Source organism: Lepidochelys kempii, chromosome 5 (assembly GCF_965140265.1).
Source record: "Lepidochelys kempii isolate rLepKem1 chromosome 5, rLepKem1.hap2, whole genome shotgun sequence".
Lineage (NCBI taxonomy): Eukaryota > Metazoa > Chordata > Testudines > Cheloniidae > Lepidochelys > Lepidochelys kempii.
The window spans coordinates 26,651,518-26,673,256 of NC_133260.1; the positions used below are offsets into that span (position 1 = coordinate 26,651,518).

Consider the following 21,739-nt stretch of genomic DNA (forward strand, 5'->3'; position numbering starts at 1 on the left):
CAGTCATGATCCACAGCAATAGGAATAGAGTGTGGGTAGTGGCATGGGCAGCAGGTGAAGCTTTTTCTGGAGAGACTAGCTCCCTGTCCTGCCTCTTCTGCCTGCAGCCCTGCCCACATTTTACCCACCACTCCGTGCCCCATGCCGCCACTCTCCACGTTCCTCCTCTCCTCCACCCCCTGCCCCCCGCGAGGCTCCCATCACTCCCCACATCCCTCCTCTTCTCCACCCACACACCCTGCCACACACGAGGCCTGGGCGGGGGAGGTGGAGGTGGAGTGGACAAAAAGAGGGACTCACCAGGCAGCAGCGGGGCATCAGGAAAGGGGCAGAATAGGGACAGGAAGACGCAAAGCACAGCCGAGGCCACCACAACCCAAGCGTCCAGCAGTGGGGCGGCAGCGGCTGCATCAGGAGAGATTTAACTTCCCCATGCCTATTATACCCTCTACTTATGGGGAGTGGAATGCAGATAATGACCTCACATCTCAAATAACCTCCAGTTACAGATGAGTAACCTTCATTTCTTCTTCGAGTGAGGGTCCCTATATATATTCCACACATGGGAGATTAGTGAGCAGAAGTCAATCAGGAGGGGACATGAGGAGATGGGTGCTATGGATATCTCTAATACTGCCGTCCCCACAGCTGTTTTTGCAGTAGTAGTCTGCAATATGTAAAGGTGTGGACGGAATTCACGCTAGCCACCCTGCATATATCTATTAAAGATAGTCTCACAGAGATGTCAGAGAGATCACTTGTGCTCCGATGTAACGGGCTCCCACTCCCTCTGGGGGTGGGATGTGTACTAGTTGGTAATAAAGGATGATGCAGCCTGACATCCACTTGGAGAGTCACTGCGTGGACAGTGGTTGACCCACTGATCGCTCTTCAGGGTGATAAATAGTCTAGGAGTCTTTCTAGTTGCTTTCATTCTCTAGATAGAATGGCAGTGCCACCCAGACATTTAGGGAGTGATGTCTTCTCTCCTCATCAGAAGCATGTGATTTTAGGGGGAAAACTGGTAAGTGATTCATGTGAAACTCCAAAATTACTTTAGTGATAAATTCCATTTGGAGGCACAGAGAGACGCTTTATGAAAAATGGTATATGATGGATCTGCCATGGAAGCTCTCAGTTCGCTTACCCTTCTGGCTGATGTGATGGCAACTCAGAAGGCAACCTTCATCCACAGATGGGACATAGAACAGGTAGCTAATGGTTTGAAGGGCGGTCTGGTGAGAACTGAAAGGTCAAGATTGAGATTTCAGTGTGGTATTGGATATACCACTGGTTGGAAAGTTCTAATATATCCCTTCAGGAATCTACCTGTCACTGGATAACTATCCACTATCATTGGAGGAAAGACGTGATGGCCCTCATCTGGAGAATAAAAAGCATTGATTGCTGTGAACTAGACGTGTAGGGAACTCAGAGAAATCTAACATCTTAAGGGTAAGTAATTAATCTAAAATAATAGGAATTTCAGCAGACTATAGAAATAACTGGTGCTGTTGTGACCAAGGGGAGAAAGGCTTCCATTTAGCCAAAAAGCATCTCCTAGTAGAATTCTTCCCGCTTTAGGTTAGGACAAATTGGATCACTGCTGAGCATGAGCACCCTATGGCCAATGCCCTTCCAAATACCAGGCATTGAATTGTAGTGGTCCCCATTTGGAGTACCTGGTTATACTGTTGTGTTACATCAGTAGATCCAGAAATGGTCAGATGTTGAAGTCTGAGAACCAAAACCATTTTGGCCAGTTGGGTGCAATGAGGATGATCCAAACCTTGTTGTCTCAAATATTTCACAGGACTTGTTCTGTTAATAGAATGGGAGGGTTGCCATATCTGAGGTGGTCCATCCAGGCTAGCAAAAGGGCATCACCCCTTGAGCCTTGTCCCAGAACTGCTCTGGAGCAGTACAGAGGTAGTTTCTTATTCACTTGTGAGGTGAAGAGGTCCCATGATGGCATTCCCCACTGGGTGAAGATGTTGTTCAAGACAGAACTGTGAATCTCCCATTCATGGTGTGTGTGGAAAAATGTCTGCTAAGACGCTCTGCTAGGGAGTTCTACACACTGGCAGGTATGCCAGCAAAAAGATTATGTGGTTTCTGATACACCAATTCCACAGATTGACTGTCTTAACACACAGGGGAAAAGATCTTGCTCCCTCCTTTTGTTCATGTAAACGACAGTCATTATATTGTCTGACATTACCTGGACATGTTGGAACAGATGAGAGAAAGGAACAGATTGCAGGCCCAACACACTGTCCTTAATTCCACAAAGTTGATATACTTCCTGGCCTCCCAATGGATCCAAGTGCCTTGTGCAGTGTGATTGTCCATATGGGCTCCCCAACTTAAGAGGGAAGCATCTGTAATGATAGACACTTTGGGTGTTAGGAAAGGAACTCCAACCTGAACCTTCTCCGGGTTTGCTCACCAGGAGACAAACTGTAATCTTGGCCGGAAATGTTACTCTGGCACTGATGTTATCTTTATATGGTGAGTAGACAGACTGAAACCAGGTTTATGCAGTGGAGATGGATCCTGGCGAATGGTGTTATATAGGTGCATAAGGCCACATGCCCTAGAACGGACAGATAGATCCCGACTGTAGTCCAAGGTCGGAGGGTGATCTGTTTTATCAATTAGTTCATAGCAAAGAATCTCTCCATTGGGAGACAGGCTCTTGCAGTAGTTGAATCCAGGGTCCCCCCTACACAATCATAGTCTTTGTGGGACTGAAAGTGGACGTTTTATGGTTGACGCAGATTTCCAGGGAAGACAGTAGGTGGAGTAGGAACAGGGTTGCTACTGGACTTCCCTGCTGGATCTGCCCATCAGGAGCCAGTCGTCGAGACATGGAAAGATAGGAAGCCATTTCTTCTAATCTAAACCACTGCCACTTAAAGGATTTTTGTAAAGACCCTAGTGCTGTAGCTAGTCCAAATGGGAGGACTATGAATTGATAATGGTCTTTCCAAAAGACTAATGTGAGGAACTTTCACATATTGTGCAGTACGGAGCCGTGTAGCTCCCACTTGTGGTTGACTGAACTGTCTGCCGAGGGAATCTGCTAATGTGATTTGCTTCCCTGGGAAGTAGGTGCCAATACAGTGATCTGATTGCTGATATACCAGTTCCACAGGCTGACTGCTTCTGCACACACACAGAGGCAGATTCTCACTTCCTCTTGTTTGTTGATCTATAACAGTCATAACATTGTCAGACATTATAAGGACATGGTGAGCGCAGATGAACGGGAGAAAGTACTCACGTACCTACCATACTGCTTGCAACTCCAGGATATTGATGCGCATCTTGGCCTCCAAGATGTCCAGGCACCTTGTGCTGTGTGGCAGTTCATGTGGGCTCCCCAACCTAATAGGGATGCATCCATAATGATGGTACTGTCCAGAGAGGGAATGAGAAAGGGATATACCTGACAAGGATTTGTACAGCACAGTAGGGAAGTTAGTAACTTGGCTAGAATTGTCACCAGGAGGTTTATGGAATGACAGCTTGGGGAATATACCAATTGCAGCCAAGCTTGAAGGCAACAAAAATGGAGTCCTGAAAATGGGATGACATAGGTGCACAAGACCATATGACTTAGGAGCTGAGGTAAAAGTAAGCCAGTCCAGTCTGGTACAGCGTACTGGCAAGAGCCGGTTCAGAGCCAACCACACCGGCAGGGGGAGTTTCTCCAGGCTGCCAATTTCAGAGGGCCCTGGGCTCCCGGCAGCGGCCAGAGCCTCTGGTCCTTTAAATGGCCGCCAGAGCCTCAGGGCTTCTGGCCACAGCTACCTCTACCATGAGGCTCTGGCAGTGATTTAAAGGGCCCAAGGCTCCCGACGCCACTACCACACAGCTCTGGCAGTGATATAAAGGGCCCGGAGATTTAAAGGCCCTGCCCCTTCTGGTTTAGCGCGCGCGCACACACACACACACACACACAGACACCCCTCCCTCTTGCTCAGAACCCCAGCCCTGTGTATTAGTAAGTCCCTTAAATTACTTTCACCCCTGCCTAGGGGAGACAGATATGTCTTGACTGGCACTCAAGGGTTGCTTGTGACATGAGCTATAATTTTGTTTATGGTCTGGAACCTGTCCTTGGGCAGGTAAACTCTTCCAGTGATAGCATTAAGGTGGCCCCAATGAAATCCAGAGATAACGTGGAGGTGAGAACAGATTTTTCTATGTTTATGCTGACTGTCACTGAACAGACGAGGTGTAGCATCCTGGAAGTTGACACACAAGCTTCCTGGTGGGATTTCGCACCCTAGAGGTAGGGGAAGACAATAAGACCACAACGTCTGATGTGGGCTGCTTCTACTGAGAATATCTTGATAAAGATTCTGGAGGCAGTCACTATTATGAAGGGGAGTACTCTGCACTGAAAATGGCCAGAGCCTACCATGAATCTGAGAAAGCATTGTGGGCGGGATGAATGTCTATGAAAGTAGGTGTCCTTCATATTGAGAGCTGTGAACCACATGCCCATTTCTAAAGATGGAATTATCACTGCCAATGTGACCATTCAAAATCTGAGTTTGTGAATGAAGCAGTTGAGATGGCAGAGGTTGAGGATTGGTCTCCAACCACCTTTCTTTTTGGGCATAAGAAAGCAAGTTGAGTAAAACCCTCTTTCTTGGTAGTACAGAGGGACATGTTCTATCCTTGCTGCAGTAAGGAGTTCACCTCACGTGAGAATACTCTCATAAGAATGGTCTCATGAGAGTGGTGAGGAGGAGGGTTTTGGAGGAGGTAGGGATGCAGTCTATCATCTAGCCAGAGTAGATTATGTTCAGCAACCACTTGACCATTGTTATCGCACTCCAGGTGTTGAAAAAGACTGCTAGATGACCCCCAAATAGTGTGTGGGAGTCGGGAGGTGTTGGGCTTAGTGCTTCTTAGCTCTCAAACTCCCATGAAAAATAAGCTCTTGGGGATTGAGATGCCGAGACTGTTGCAGACGGCATAAGGAATCAGGACTTTTGAACCCCCTGTCTCTTACATGGTGGTTCATAAGGCCTCTGATGGAAGAACTACTGAGCTGTATATTTAGATTTGGCCCATGGGCAATGAAACTTCCTCTTAGGGGCAGGCATGGATATCCTCAGCAAATGTAGGGTAGCCCTGGTATCCTTCAGGATATGGAGGGACTCAGTCTTCTGATTGAAAAGTGCAATTCATTGAAGGTGGGGGAAGGTCCTCGATAGTATTCTGGATCTCCCTATGGAACCTTGATGCATGGAGCCATGACTCCTTGCGCATGATGATGTCAGTATCCATAGCTCTAGAGAAGGCATCAGCGGCATCAGCTGCAGATTGGAGGGCAATCCTCACTATCAGTTTGCCCTCGCCAATCAGAACTTGAAAAAAAAACCTTCTGTCCCATTGCGGAAGGCTGTCAGTAAATGACACAAACTTGGCATAGGTCAGGAAATCTTATTTAGCCAGTAGCACCTGGTAATTGCCTATCCTGAGCTGGAGGCTGGATGATAAGACCTTTCTTCCCAGCACATCTAGGTGTTTGTCCTCTTTGCCAGCAGGAGCAGACCAGAGATGTTGCTCTCTAGCTCTTTCAGAAGCAGCATGGACCACGGGTGAATTGGGATTGGGATAAGAAAACAAAAATTCCACATCCTTGGCTGGCACATAATAATGCTTCTCCGGCCTTTTGCGGGTAGAGACAGGGGTGTGCCAAACTGTTCTACTTGGTTCCAGTATGCCTTCATTAATGGGGAGAGCTGTTCTGTTGGGTCCAAAAGCATGCAGGATGTCTAGAAGTTTGTGCTGGGAGTCTTGGATCTTCTCAAGGGGATCTGAAGCTCTGCAGCAACTCTGTGGAGAAGGTTCCAGAACTGCCTGAAGTCACTGGCAGGAGAAGGGGATTTAGAAGTCACCACTTGATCCAGTTATGACAATAGCAGTCTTGCTGGTTCTGATAGAGCTGCCGGATCTGGAGCATAATATTCCTTTTCCTCTGTCAGCTCTGGGAGCAGATCTAAGCATCCCCATAGAGGGGAGGCAAGGGGTGACTTCCTGGCAGATTGGATTGTTACTGCAGGGGTCCCAAGTCCCCCAATATATTCCATAGCAGAGGCTGACAGGTGGTTGCAGAGGCCCCGATGTCAAGGGGTATCAGCAGCTCTAAGTTAGATGAGGTGGAGGCTGGTTTCAAACTTGTGTGGGTCTTTTGGGCAGCGAAGGATATGTAGGGCACTACAATTGGACTGGATGTGTATTTTGTATATGAGAGGGGTGATAAGCTCCTTCCAGCAATCAATTCTCTCAGAGGTGATATCTCCCTGGAAAGAGAGGGGCCCAATCGAGGAAGGGATCCCACAGCCAGAAGAGCAAAAATGTCCTGTCGGGTTCTAATAGGTTCATATCTCCCTAGTGTGAGAGGAGTTCAGCCTGTCTGCGTCATTGGAGCTGGTGAGGACGATAGTATCTGAAGTCAGTGATGATCAGACTTTCTTGGTGCTGATGGTTCCCAGGGTTTGGGAGGAGCTAGGGATGACGGTACCAATGGAACATGGTCTGGTACCAACAGAGCCCAATGCTTATGGGCTTTCTTCTCATGCCTCTGGGGCTTAGAACATACCAAGTCCTCATAAGCCAAGCTGGAAGGCTTGCTTACAAGTGAGTCCAACTTCTTTGATGTGGACTTTGAGAAAGACTGAGTCTCATACTCATAAGAGTGCTTCCCAGCTTCCCAACACCGCACTGGTTGTGGGGATAAATTCTCCCACACCAAAATGAGATTTCAGAGCAGCAGGTGTGACACGTCTTACGAACTTCACAATAAGCAACCACCTGCCTCTATCAGGACACACTCCACATGTGCGCTCTCAACCTCCATTGCATTCCTCAATAATGTTCCCATAATAGATGTATGCAGGGCTGCCACGTGCGCGTCCTCTGATAAATTAGCCCAACATTATGCCATCTTGCAGGATTCTTCGACGGACACCATCCTTGGACATATGATCCTATCCTCGGCGATAACAGCCGCTCTGAAGCCCCAACCCTCCAGCTAGGGGCAGTGCTTTATAATCACCTACAATGAAGCACCTATAGGGACATCACTCAAAGAAGAAGAGAGGGTTACTAACCTTATGCAGTAACTGAGGTTCTTTGAGATGTGCTCAACTACCCCCCTCTGCTTCGGAGTGTAACATTTGGGCTCTGCAGCAGAGAAGGAACTGAGGGCAGTCAGACTGCACAGTGCTATTTATACTACCCACGCACAGCACAGAGACATAAGCTTCACCAAGGCAGTAAAGGCAACGTTGGTGTTCGTTGCTCAGTCAAAAGGAGTAGGGGCATAAAACGCAATTCTTAATACCCAAGACTCTGAGCACAGACCCTGTCCTTGGTTAGAGCTTCCCCAAGACGGGAAGAGAACTAACTAAGTTCTAAAGGCTATAAATCTAAGAGTGAAATGCTAAAATATTAATAACTATTTAAAATTTATATATTTAAAGATTGAAGCAATGATAGAAGTTGTGGACAAAAGAGTCCAACTTAGGCCATGAGGCACCAAGAAGGAACTGGAGAGGCATCGGCCTGCACTACTTATACTTGTACTCTAATTTCAGAGCATGAGGAATAAAACTGCATATGTGCAGAGCAATGAACACTGCTTACTAAAAATCTCTGAACTAAGGTGCATGCTTCACATGTGTACCTATGTGTGGAATACACGTACGGACCATCACTCAAAGAAAAACACTAAGTTTAAATTAGGTGCTTTTAAAGGATGGATATTGAACTTGAGTTCTAAATATGAAATAAGGCAAGCTTGTAGTCCTTCATCTGGAGTAATATCTTTTGCCATTATTTGTAAGGATAATTCTTAAAAACCACCAACAAAAAAATTTGAAAGTGTTAGTGTTTATATGCAGTACTGTAAAAATTGATTTAATTATTCTGCCATCATACCAAAAAAGTTTTTTTTTTTGTTTTAAACATTACAGAATAATGGAATAGTACTTTCTTTCTACTGTTCTTATGCAGCACCTTTCAATTCATGATATCTGAAAGTGTTTATAAATATAAAATAAGGAGATGAATACTGATAGCCCAACGATCACGTACACAAAATGAGCAGCCATTAACTCAATGATAGCTCAAACCTTGGTAGAATTTTCAAAAGAGTTCAGTGTTTGGCTAACACTGCTCCCACTGAAGTTGATAGGAGTTTTACCATTGACTTCAGTGGAAGAAAAGTCAAACCAACACTGAGCTCTTTTGAAAATTCCAGCCTTGAACTTGATTTGTTGGCAAGAACACTACAGTTCTCATTTCAAAAGCACCATGATATCCATAGCTTCTACCTAGACAAAAGCCAATAATTCAATGTCTCATCTAAAGAAATGTTAGCAGTATTATTGTTCATAAGAAAACCCAAAAAGCAATGAAGTCACTAAGCCTGTTTTATATTCCCTGAGGAAGAATGTACATTACCTCTGACAGTACAGTGTCTAAGTCGCTGCTGAAGAGCATGATATTTATCCCTTAATGGAACTCTTACATCTTCAGAATTAGGAAATGCTTTCACCAAAATGTCTGCCACCTGTACAAAATATATCAGTTTCAGGGTTAATTTTGATGGAAAAAAGTTATAGCAAAACTCCCAGCAAAACTTGTATTATTCATAGCTCTAAAAATAACATTTGCAAGAAAGCTAAAACTTTGTCATTCTCAATATCTTTTGTGGTTTTAGCTTCATTTACCTTTCTGATTGGTGGTAATTCTCCAACAAGGCTCAGAATTATATCTTGAACAAGTTCTTCAACATTCATAAACCTAGCAAAAGGGAGCATTCGACAAGCCCATTCCACTGCATTGAGACAATGCTCAACTATAGAGGCATCATATTCAGCCTTCTTGCAGTCCTAAAAAATAAATGGTCAGATATATATTAATTGATATACATGAAAAATTCCAGCTAGACTATATACTTATTGGCAATTTTCATGATTTAATCTGGTCCTCAGCTCCAGTGAGGGAGCGGGGTTGGGGCTTGCCCCGCTCCACGCAACTCCCAGAGAGCAGCCCGCATGACCCTCCCTCTGGCTCCTACGTAGTACACAGAGGCGTGGCCAGACAGCTCTGCGCACTGCCCCGTCCACAGGTGTCACCCCCGAGCTCCCACTGGCTGTAGTTCCTGGCCAACGGGAGCTGCAGGGGAGGCACCTGAGGATGGGGCAGTGGGCAGAGCCCCCTGGCCATGCTTCTGGGAGCTGCTTGCAGTAAGAGCCACCCAGAGCCCCCCCACCCCACCCCAATCCCCTGCCACAGCCCTGATTCCCCTCCCGCCCTCCAAACCCCTTATCCCCAGCCCCGCCCCAGAGCCCTCATCCCCCCGGCACCCCACAACCTCATTTCTGGCCCCACCCCAGAGCCTGCACCCCCAGCCGGAGCACTCACCCCCACCCCCAATTTCGTGAGAATTTATGGCCTGCAATGCAATTTCCATACCCCAATGTGGCCCTCAGGCCAAAAAGTTTGCCCACCCCATCCTAGTTTCTTTGAGCATTAAGACCTATCCTATATTAATTTCATGTACCAGATTAGCTTCATGGACTGGTAAAACAAGGAATTTTGGATATTTTTCAACCCATCTGTGATATACATGTTTAATGAGTTCATTAAATATAGGTAATAAAAAAGCATGGAATGTATTATTGTAATTGCTACAAAAATGCAGAAAATGCTATATTTCTTGTGATGTATGTCTCTAATTCAAATTAAAAATAAACTAAGGTCCCAGGAAAAATAACATTACTAACATTTTTAAAGATGTACAGCATAATAGACATGGACAGCATTTTTTCTTGGTAACATATATTACTAGTATAATTACAGCATCCTAGAGTAACATTTTGTACTACTGAGTGAAATGGAGTTCTTTCAAGAGGTCATAAAAAGTGTATAACAAATCTCCAGAGATCATTTTATAGGAGAAAGGTTACATATCTTAGAGTAACTGGAGTTTTTTCAGATGAGTGGTCCTTGTCTGTAGCCCACGGTGGATGCACGTGCGCTTCATGCACCTGACATTGAAAGATTTTTAGTAGCAAGGTCTGTTGGTCTGTGCCCCTCTCCTCCTCATACTCCAAAGAAAGGGCATAAGGGACGTTATGAACCGATTGCTTCTCCAGTTACTTTTCTACCATGAACAGCCCTAGGATAAGACTCCACCGCATAGGGGAAGAAGAGAGGGTGGGTAGAAGGTCATAGTTCGGGACCACACATCTCAAAGAACTCCAGTTACTGTAAGGTAAGTAACCTTTCTTTCTTCGAATGATGGTTCCTATGAGTATTCCACTGTGAGTGACTCACAAGCAGGATTCATTGAAAAGGTTGACGCAAGAACCCTGGCTGTATCACTGACTGAAGGACTGCTCTGCCAAACTATACATCAGCTGAAGAAGCTTGCATCAGAGCATAATGTCTGGTGAAAGTCTGAACAGAGCCCCACTTTACGGATTTCCAGGAGAGGAACATCTCATAGCAAGGCGACCAATGCAGACTGGGCTCTCGTCAATTGGCCCCCAAAATTTTGTCTGGTAGGAGTCACCATTAATTCATAACAGAGCAAGATGCAGCCCAAAATTTGGAAAGTCGCTCAGAAGAAATCACTTTCCCTCACTTATGTTCCATAAAGGATACAAATTTAGATAATTTCATAAAAGCTTTAGTCCTTTGTAGGCTCGACAAACAACTAGAGTGTGCAGCTGCCTATCTCAGTGGTGGCATATGGCTTTGGGAAGAAGACAGGTAAGTGAATGGCCTTTTTTAGGTGGAATTCTGAGACTACTTTAGGGGTGAATTTTGAATGTAATCTCAGGAAAACTTTGCTTTTGTGGAAGATAGTGTAAAATGAATTGGCCATGGAGGCCCCCAGCTATCTACTCCTCTAGCTGATGGGATGGTAACCAGAAAGTCCACCTCTAATGAAGATTGCCTAAGAAACAAAGTTAAGTGTCTATGTATGCTGATAGGACTTGACTGAGGTCCCATGTTGGGGTAGACTTCATCATCAGAGGAAAGGTTCTACTATTACTGTCACGCTACCCCAAATGACTCAGCCATGAGTGCCAACCTCAGGACAGACTGTCAAAAAGCAGGGCACATATCCCAAACTGGTTGTATGTTCTATAATTAGATCTCATCAACCCAGTAACAAATGTGAACTCCTGAAGCACTATAACAATGTTACCGTGGAGTCACAGACAGCCCTCTTGGACATTCCAATCTATCTTGCCACCGAGGCAAACTGGACTAAGTGATAAACACTTACTTGCACCAAAGATCACAAAATATTCAGATTGTTCCCAGTCCCAAGAGACTTATACCAAGTCAATATGTAATCCAGATCTCACACCAAAGACAATGCTTATACCCAAATCCTACAGTAAACCAACTAAGGATTTATTAACTAGGGGAAAAGACAGAGTTATTTACAGGTTAAAGAAGGCAACATATACACAAATGAGTTACAGCCTACGGTTCCAAAAGGTGACAGAGCTGTAATAAATCATCAGCACTGAATATCTTTTAGGGCTAACCCAGGTTGACCCTAGTGATCTCTGCTTCTGTTTTGTAGTTCCAGCCCTGTGAGAGTCCAAACAGCCAAAGAGCAAAGTTTCTCCTTGTCAGGTATTTTTATTCCCTCCACCCCAGAGTCCAAACTGATGGGATAAGCTCAGGAGTAGGTCTCTCCTTCCCGGAGGGAGTTAGAAATGCATTCAACAGGGCCTCTGTCCTTTGATGCTATACAATTCTTTATTTGCCTTCAACAGGCTATCTTGTATTCAGGACAAGCACTTTATCTTAATTAATGCTTATTTTCCTGTTTGGTGAGTTATGCAATTACAGAAGTATACAATGCAAATACTCAATAACTTTATACATTAGGCTTTAGAGGTTATAAGGCCAATGCATGCAGCATCCTACAAGCATTTCATACAGACTAAACACATTCTTATCAACTTAACATCTAATATCTATTTCAATAATGCACACAGCTAAGCAAGACTGGTTTCCAGCTATGCATTTGTAAGTGTTCAGTCAGGCCTGAGGCCTTGGCATGAGCTGGCACCTGGTCTGCCGGCATCACAGACACCTTCTAGAAAATGTACTGTACACAGAATGGGTGAAGATCAAGTGGTTGGTTACAGGCACTGATAACTGCTAAATCCACCCATAGGGAACAAAAAGATAGTTGTGAAATCTTTAAGGAAAAAGTCCAAAATGACAGGGATGCCAATATCCTGATGACATCTGACGCTGTTGGAATCAGACAGAAAACCTTTTTCATTTTACTGTGTGGCACTTCTTTATGGAATTCTTCCTACTGGGTTGAGTTTTTCATGTGTGGATCCCAGGTGGTGTTGGTGGCCTGTGATATACAAGAGGTCAGACTAGATCTGGTACTCCCTTCTGGCCTTATACTCTGTGACTCAATTATTGTTAAGAATGGATTGTGCTGCTTCCCAGAATGTCTTTTCTAGGTTGGTCATCCACCAAAATAGACTGCGATGTGGAGAGATGCCAGATTGGGATATCTGATCTTGTCTCTGTCCTGTGGTCAACAGGTCCAGGAAGAGCAGGATATGGATGCCCAGGCATGGTGATATTTATAAAACGCTTGGAAACCACAACTGTCTGCACCATCCAGGAGCAATCAGGATCACCAACATTCCCTCCCTCTTGCTTGATTTTCCTCAGAACCTCAGCTAAAAGCAGAATGCGTGGGAAGGCATATGTCATTTGCCCCAATCATAGAACTAGAAATGCGGCCCCTCTGGAGCCCTGACCTTGAGTCCCCCGGAACAGTCATTTGTTCATTTCTTGTTCTCTTGTGGGAAGAGTCTCTCCAGCCCTCTCAAGAATCTGACCGTTATGTAATGGGAAAACACCGTCTGTCCATGGATCAGCGAGTGAAAAGCAGAGATGGCAGCAAGATGCACTGTAATGGAAGAGTGTGTGCCCGGCACTGGTTCCTCAAATGGAGCAGGCAGTCCAGCTCCTGTAAGGAGAAACGCAAGAGACAGATGCCCCATTTGGATGCCCAGCGGGAAAACCTTGTCTACTTGGCCAGGTAAGTCAGTCTAGTTGAGGGCTTCCTACTTTCCAGGAGAACCTTTGAACTCCTTCCAAACAGATCCACTCCTCCAGGTTCAGCCACGCAGCATCCATGCCGAGAGGTGGAGGGACCCAAGATTAGGGTGTAAGAGCCAACCATGGTCCTGCAATAGCCGGTCTGGTTGGTTGGGCAGAGTCCAGAGAGGGGCCGCTGACAGGCTCACGAGCGTGCCAAATCAATGCTGGCGAGGCCACGCCAGAGTGATCATAACCTGTGCCTGGTCCCTCTTGATCTTTGCCAGCGCCCTGCCAATGAGTGGAATCAGAGGGAATGCGTACATCAGGCTCCCTGACCACAACAGGAGGACGGGATTGGAGAGGGAGTCTTTGCTCAGACCCTGTTAGAGAAAAAAAACTGGTGGCATTTCCTGTTCTGTCTTGCAGCGACCAGGTCCACTTAGGGAGTTCCCTATCTTTGGAAGATCATGCAGGCTACCTCTGCATGAAGCGACCACTTATGGTGAGAGGAGAAGTCCCTGCTGAGCTGGTCTGCCAGCGTATTCCTGATGCCGGGAAGGTGACAATCTTCCAGGTATATTTCGTAGCTGATGCAGAAGTCCCAAGATGGAGGACTTCCTTACAGAGAGCCGACGAGCATGCGCCCCCTTGCCTACTGATGTAGAACATCGAGGCTGTATTGTCCGTCATGACTCGTATCACCTTGCCCGACTGGTGGAGCAAGACTCTACATGCCAGCCGGACTGCTCCAAGCTCTTTGACGTTTATGTCTAACCGCTCCTCCTCCGGGGACCACATCCCCTATGTCTGGAGGTTGCTGAGATGTGCCCCCCCGCTGAGGTCCAAAGTGTCCAACACCAACTAGATGGAGTGAGGAGGGCTGTCAAATGGAATTCCTTCCGGGACTGTCCTGCAGTAGGTCCATCATCTCAGCGAGGTACGTATCACCTGATGAATGGTAACGATCTTTTCCAGGGGGTCTCTGGACTGGGAATAAACTGTCGCCAGCCATTGTTGCAGGGGCTGCATCCAGAGCCTGGCAGACCACATAAGTGCATGCTGCCACGTGGCCCAGAAGGCATAGACAGACGGAACGCGGAGACATCTGCAATGAGGTTCACCATCATGTGGAACCTTTCCAGCAGCAAGAACACTCTGTAGCAGGTAGAGTCAAGGACTGCTCCGATGAACTCTATCCCCTGCACTGACACCAATGTCAACTTTTTGTCATTCACCGGTAGGCCCAGAGAGCAGCACATGGCTTGAAGCACCGCAACATCCCTTCAGACTTGAGACCAGGAGCCGCCCTTGATGAGCCAGTCCTCGAGGTACAGGTAGATCTGGATATGCTAGCGCCTGAGGTAAGCTGCTGCCACTGACATGCACTTGGTAAACACCCTCGGTGCTGTTGCCAGGCCGAACGGGAGGACCATAAACTGGCAGTGGTGGAGTCCCACCGTAAACCGGAGGAAGCGTCTATGCCCTTGAAATATCGCTATGTGGAAGTACACGTCCTTCGAGTTGAAGGCAGCATACCAGTCTCCTGGATCCAGGGAGGGGATAACAGAAGCCAGAGACCATGTGGAACTTTAGCTTCTGTAGGTACTTGTTGAGGTCTCGCAGGTCCAGGATGGGCCGTAGACTGCCCTTGGTTTTGGGTTTAAAAAGTACCAGGAATAGAACCACTTGTCCCTGTACTCCAGAGGAACTTCTTCCACCGCACCCAGCTGTAGTAACCCCTTTACCTCCTGCGCAAGGAGAATCTCGTGAGGGGGTTCCTGAAGAGGGAAGGGAAGGCAGGTGGGAAGTTTTTAAGGTTTTAGAGGTTTTTAAGGTCAGGCTTGACAAAGCCTTGGCTGGGATGATTTAGTGGGGGATTGGTCCTGCTTCGAGCAGAGGTTTGGACTAGATGACCTCCTGAAGTCCCTTCCAAACCTGATATTCTAGGATTCTATGAAGGGGGGGTAGAAAGAAACTGGAGGGTGTAACCCCGTTCCACTGTGTTGAGGACTCAGCAATCCGAAGTTATAGCAGTTCATGTTGGAAGGAAAGGCAGTCAGAGAATACTGGGAAAGATGGATCTGGGGAATAGTCTGATAGATCACTCTCGGGCACACCCTCAAAATGACTGTTTGGCCCCCTGCTTATTACGGGTCGAGCCCGACTGGGCAGAGGGTGGAGGTGGGTGGCGCTTGTAACCCTTGGCTCGTGTATGGGGCTGGTCCTGCCGAGGCTGGCTCCCCTGGCCTTGAGGCTGCTGCGGTTTGAACCACTTATGCACCAAGGCTAGGACGTAGAGACCCAAGGTTTTCAGGGTGGAGCGGGAGTCCTTGAGGCCATGCAACTTGCTGTCTGCTCCACAAATAGGGCCCTGCCGTCGAAGGGCAGGACCTGCAATGACGGTTGGCCTCCGTGGACAACCCAGAGAGGAGCAGCCCAGAGACTTGCCACATGTGTACGGGGAGATTTTGGCAAACCAGGAAAGTGCCTGAAACCACTATGGCTTATTGCTAAAAGCAGCCAAGTCAGCAGGCTATAAATTAGTCAAGGTAACCTAAGTTAACTGTATCCAATTTTCAAATGAATTCCAATTCAACAGTTTCTCGCTGGAGTCTGGATTTGAAGTTTTTTTGTTGTAATATAGCAACTTTCATGTCTGTAATCGCGTGACCAGAGAGATTGAAGTGTTCTCCGACTGGTTTATGAATGTTATAATTCTTGACATCTGACTTGTGTCCATTTATTCTTTTACGTACTGTCCAGTTTGACCAATGTACATGGCAGAGGGGCATTGCTGGCACATGATGGCATATATCACGTTGGTGGATGTGCAGGTGAACGAGCCTCTGATAGTGTGGCTGATGTTATTAGGCCCTGTGATGGTGTCCCCTGAATAGATATGTGGGCACAGTTGGCAACGGGCTTTGTTGCAAGGATAGGTTCCTGGATTAGTGGTTCTGTTGTGTGGTATGTGGTTGCTGGTGAATATTTGCTTCAGGTTGGGGGGCTGTCTGTAGGCAAGGACTGGCCTGTCTCCCAAGATTTGTGAGAGTGTTGGGTCATCCTTCAGGATAGGTTGTAGATCCTTGATAATGCGTTGGAGGGGTTTTAGTTCAATCTCTCTGGTCACGGGTTTACAGACATGAAAGTTGCTATATTACAACAAAAAAACTTCAAATCCAGACTCCAGCGAGAAACTGTTGAATTGGAATTCATTTGAAAATTGGATACAGTTAACTTAGGTTACCTTGCATAATGACTTAGCCACTCCCAGTCTCTATTCAAGCCTATTTCGCCTTGTTTTTTCCTCCCCCCCCCCCCCCCCCGACGTTCTTGTTAAACCCTGGATTTGTGCTGGAAATGGCCCACCTTGATTATCATACACCTTGTTAGGAGAGTGGTCACTTTAGATAAGCTATTAACAGCAACAGAGTGGGGTGGAAAGAGGTATTTTTTCATGCTTTGTGTGTATATAAAAAGATCTTCTACACTTTCCACAGTATGCATCCGATGAAGTGAGCTGTAGCTCATGAAAGCTTATGCTCAAATGAATTGGTTAGTCTCTAAGGTGCCACAAGTACTCCTTTTCTTTTTAAGGGACATGTCATTCTATTACTAATGTATAAATAAGGGGGAAAAGTTTGAGGTAGTTGGACTCTTTTTGGACTCTCCCTCTGGATAGATCTTGCAGTCGCCACCGGCAGATGTAAGATTTGGCCACCGGAAGCCTGCCGCTGTGCTACTCGAGAGCCACACTGAGCTTTGGTAATTATCAAGGGTTGGGGGTGTTTTACTAACCTTTTGCGAACATGTGTTAGTGCTTGAGACTAAGTAAAGTTTAGCTTTAAGTGAAAGCACTCTTGCGTTGTCCTGTTTGTGCCAGCCATCTATTGGTCGGATGGCCATGTCTCCCCAATTTATTTCCTGACACCACCTCGCACAGAGTAAAAGTTACCAAGAGCTTTGGGTTGAAAGAACCCCGGGTAACGCATGGAAATAGCGGAAGCCATGGTGCGAGCAGCAGCATCTGACATTACCTGGAGGGCCATCCTGGCTGTAGTCGTACCCTTATCAAGGATCGCTCGTAACAACTTCTTGGAAGCCTCGGGGAGCAACCCTTCAAACTTGGCCATGGCTTGCCACATACTAAAGTCATATTGGCCAAGGAGGGCTTGGTGGTTGGCCACGCAGCTGAAGGCTGGAAGACTAATAAACCTTACATCCAAAGAGATCCAGCCTCCTCAAATCCTTATTTTTGGGGGTGACCCCAAGTTGACCTTGCCTCTCCTTGTGGTTAACCACCTCAACCACAAGGGAATTGGGGGCTGAGTGAGTATAAGTACTCATGCCCTTTGGTTGGCACAAAGTACTCATGTTTGGCCCTTTTAGAGATGGGGCCAGGGAAAAGGGGGTCTGCCACAGGGCCTTAGTGATCTTGGATACCCCTTCATGAAGGGGTAGACCCACCTGGGCAGGAGTCGAGGAACAGAGGACGTCAAACAGAGTCAAAGGCTCCTCCGATTGCTCTGCCTGAAGCCCCAGGTTAGAAGCAACCCTCTTCAAAAGTTCCTGGTGCGCTTTGGCATCATCCTAAGGAATTGGGTGAGGGGGCCCCCACAATAGCCTCATCCAGTGACAATGAGGACGATGCCGGTGCCATGGGAACCTCCATGTCCACTGGTGGTCTAGCAGCTTCCTCCCCGGGTCCTCCTGGACCCGCGGGGTCTTACCCTCCCAAGCCTCGAGTATGGGAGAGGGATGGGATACCAAGGCCACTGGCTTCTTCAAGGCTCCCAACACTGATCAGGCAGCCTGAGAAGGGCAGGTGAATCCCCAAGGGTTCCCCAGATACCATGGTGCAAGCCACTGCGCTTAGGGCCATGGGACAGGTTTCGGTGCCGATAATGTAGTCGCTACTGCTGATACTGGGACCTGTCCTGCAGTCAGGGAACCTCACTCCAAGCAGGAGCTACCAGCGGAACAGTCAGTCGGTCCCGGGCAACCAGCATCGGGCTGAACAGTGGCTCTTGTCCAACTGGTGCTGGTCACTGCATCCTGAGGCCGACCTTTCTGAGCAAAACTGTCTTGGTTGGGCTCTTGGAGACTGACAGCATTCAGTGGCTACCCAGCGATCTGCATCGGATACCCAGCAATCCACACCTCACACTACTCAACCAATTCCAGGACATCGAACGGGACTGGGAGCTACTACAGGCTGGTTGCCAGGAGGATTGTCCTGAGCAGGACGACCTCTTTCTTGGAGACAAGCGATGATGACCCAATGATCAGCAGTCTCTGGTGTCTGATCAGTCCCAGGACCGATCCCGGGCTCTTGAAGACGGTCGGAGCCAGTCCCGGAGTTCATGCAGGGTGGTGCATACCTTAGAGGGTCTGCGCCAATCTACCATCAAGGTACGCCTCGAGTCCCACAATCGGTGCCCCTGGTGCGGAGACCGAAGAGGGCTCCGCCGAGCTTGCCTCTCGAGTCCTGAGGCGTGATGGCTTTGGGCGGGCGAACAGTGGTGGGACGTCCCTCTCGATGGGGACACATGCATAGGTCCCAACATGGGTTTTCCCAGAGACCGGGGTACCATGAGAGCCAGCGTGGGCAGCACCGGGAGTATCAAGATTGCTTGAGCTGCTCAAAGAGCTTCGGGCATCGATGGCACCTGAAGCTGGCTAGGGCCTGCACCACTATCTGGGGTCGCAGGCAAAGCCTGGGATGGGCTGCACCACTCGACTTGAGCTGGGGCCCGACCTCCCAAAGAGGGTGTTGAGCTGCCTGGCACAAGTTGTGGCTCATCCCCAGCCCTCTCCATTCCTCTCCTGGTCTTTTTCAACTTCTTCCCCGGAACTGTGGAGAGGGACTGGTGCCGGCTTGCGCAGAGGGCACGGTGCTCGGTGCCAAGTCGGACCGCTGCTATGGTACTGGAGTGAGTGCCAACTCCATCAGCAGCACTTTCAGATGGATATTGCGCTCCTTCTTCATCCTAGGTTTAAAGAACTTGCAGATATGGCACTTACGTGCCCTTCGCCTAAGCAGCTTAAGCATCTGGTATGTGGATCGCTGACAGGCATAAGCCATTTGCAGCCATCGCAGAGGTTAGAGCCTGGGGACGGGGGGATGCCCCATCCCCCCAAATGAGTCCTGTTTGGGATTAAGTAAAAGTTGAAAACTACTAAGGCTGGGGATGATTTCATAATTAAGAAACTACTAACTATATGCAACTATATTTCAGGTTTTCAAAGTTCACAAGAACAGAAAACAAAACAACGTTTGCCGAAGCAGCAGACATTCCACCACAGTCACTGGTGGCAAGAAGGAACTGAGGGTGTGAGGAGCTGGCAGTGCCCCTTATACCATGCCATATGGGTGCTACTCCAGGGGGCACCAGAGCCAGTCCCCTATGGATACTTCTCAGGGAAAAACTTCTGGCATCAGTTCATGTGGCGAGGACATGCACCTAATATGGAATGGACATGAGCAAGCACTCAAAGAAGACTCTTCTGTGTGCAGGATGCACAGCTACATGCAAATAAGTGTCCTTCAAATGGAGAGATGTGTACCAATTGCCTTTGTTCAAAAATGAGGGAATTATGGAGGTCAGGGTAATCATCCTGAACATTAAGTTTAGGATGAAGATGTTCATCCATCTGAGATCCAGAGTGGGTCTTCATCCTTCTTTTTGGGGAGAGTGAGGAAGCTTTTCAAGTAAAGTCATTTTCCCTTCTGTTGAGGAGGTATGGGTTCTATTGCCCGCAGATGCAACAATGAATCTACCTCCTGATAGAGCATTCTTTTGTGAGAGGGGACCCTGAAGAGGGACAGCGGGGGGGGTGGGGAGAGGCGGCTCTTGAAGGGGCAGGGAAAATAATGGTGTAACCACTAGTGCTAATTTCCAGAACCCATTTATCTGTTAAGATGTCAGGCTTGTGAAAAGTAGGCTAGGCGGCCACCAAATTGGGTACCAGATGGATATGGTAGAGGGACTGATTCGCAGTTCTCTAAGCTCCTATCAAACATGTTTTCTTGTGGGATGCTGGGGTTGGAAGGATGATGGGGCAGGGGTTGTGGGGGATGTTATGCTTGCTACGCTGCACGCTCTGCTGCTTGCTGGGTGGCTCATAACCCCTCTAATGATAAAAGGATTGAGGAGCTGATCATTGCTTGTGGGGCTGAGATCTGTGCTGTTTCATCATTGGCACTGGAGTGTAGATGCCCAGTGAGCAGAGAGCTGCCCTTGAGTCCTTTAAGGAACGTAATGACTCCTGTCTTTTCACTAAAAGAATTGTTTCCTTCAAAGTGCAAATCTTTCGCCATGGATTACACTTCTCTGGGAAATCCAGAGGACTGGAGCCAGAACGCCAAACATACAATCATAGAAGTCATCACCAAGTGGGAGGCTGGATCCACTGCATTGACTAAGGCCTGGAGGGACAATCTGGCTAGCAATTTACCCTCCTCAATGAGTGCTTTGAATTGGAGCCTATCCTCTTGTGGGAGTTTGAGTGTGAATTCTGCTAACTTAGTAGAATTAATAAAATCATATTTTGACAATAATACTTGATAGTTTGTAATGCAGAATGGTTAGCTGTCACATTTTTTCTCTCCTGAAGAGATCTAAACATTTAGTTTTCTTATTGGAGGTAGCGGATCTAGGCTGTCTCCTTCTTTCAGTGACAGTCTGAACTACTAATGAATTAAGAGCAGGATGCGTAAATAAAACAAACATTCTGCTCCTTTAGTTGGCATGAAGTATTTCTTCTCCATTCTTTTCGGAATGGGGGCATAAGTGACTGGAGTCTGCCAGACGGTCTCGGCCAGTTCTAAGATAGCTTCATTAATGGGAAGTGCCACCTTACTGGGACCAATGCTCTGGAGAATGTCCAGAGGTTTATGAGGTGTCCTTTACCTCCTTCAGAGAGTGCGTCAGCGCTCCTCCTGTGCAGGTCTTGAAACTGCCCATAGTCATCAGGAAGTAAAGATGAGGCTGGTGCGATCACTTCATCTGGGGATAATGATGGACCATTGGAGCTGGTGGTTCTGCCTGATCCAGTTCTTCCGATTCCTCCATTAGTTCTTAAGGAAGTTCAAAATCCTCTTTGCAAGGGTAGGCTTGTCTGGATTGACTGTGTAGATTCAGGATATTGTCTGTATGGGTCCCCTGGACCCCCAGTAAGGCCCTAATGGAAATTAAGGCAGTCTTCACGGAGTAGTAAGCTACTCTTGATCCAAAGATGCATAATCTCTTTTAGCGGATTTGGACAATACCCAAGAGACTCTGGATGTTCTGTCTGGGCTGACCCCTTGTCTTGATGCGCGTGGTGACACTTTCCCACTAACATCTGACTCAGAGGAGGTGGCGGCTTCAAATTCCATGAAAAATGCTGTCAATATGTGGGGGCCTTGTTATTCCCTGGCTGGTATGGGATACAGGTGAGCAACTCCCCTTTCTTATGAACTCTGGACCAATGGTGGGGGTAGGAGAAGACCCCCCCCACACCCAGCTCCTAACTACTAAAAACTACACAAGTATAAAAATGGCCTAAAACTATTCTATAAAAACTAGTTACATAAAATTACAGTCAGATCTAGAAGAAT

The 21,739-nt window shown here is 47.3% G+C and overlaps 1 protein-coding gene across 18 annotated transcripts in view; it reads right to left on the reverse strand.

The window, feature by feature from the left end:
* Positions 1–21,739, reverse strand: part of CPLANE1 (ciliogenesis and planar polarity effector complex subunit 1) — a 180,190-nt gene that overhangs the window by 89,580 nt on the left and 68,871 nt on the right. For all 18 annotated transcript variants that reach the window (XM_073343782.1, XM_073343779.1, XM_073343777.1 and 15 more), the window contains 2 exons: positions 8,760–8,921; positions 8,491–8,599 (listed from right to left, as the gene is read on the reverse strand). In XM_073343782.1, coding sequence (XP_073199883.1) covers positions 8,491–8,599; positions 8,760–8,921 — 271 coding nt within the window. The remainder of the gene's footprint in view (positions 1–8,490; positions 8,600–8,759; positions 8,922–21,739) is intronic.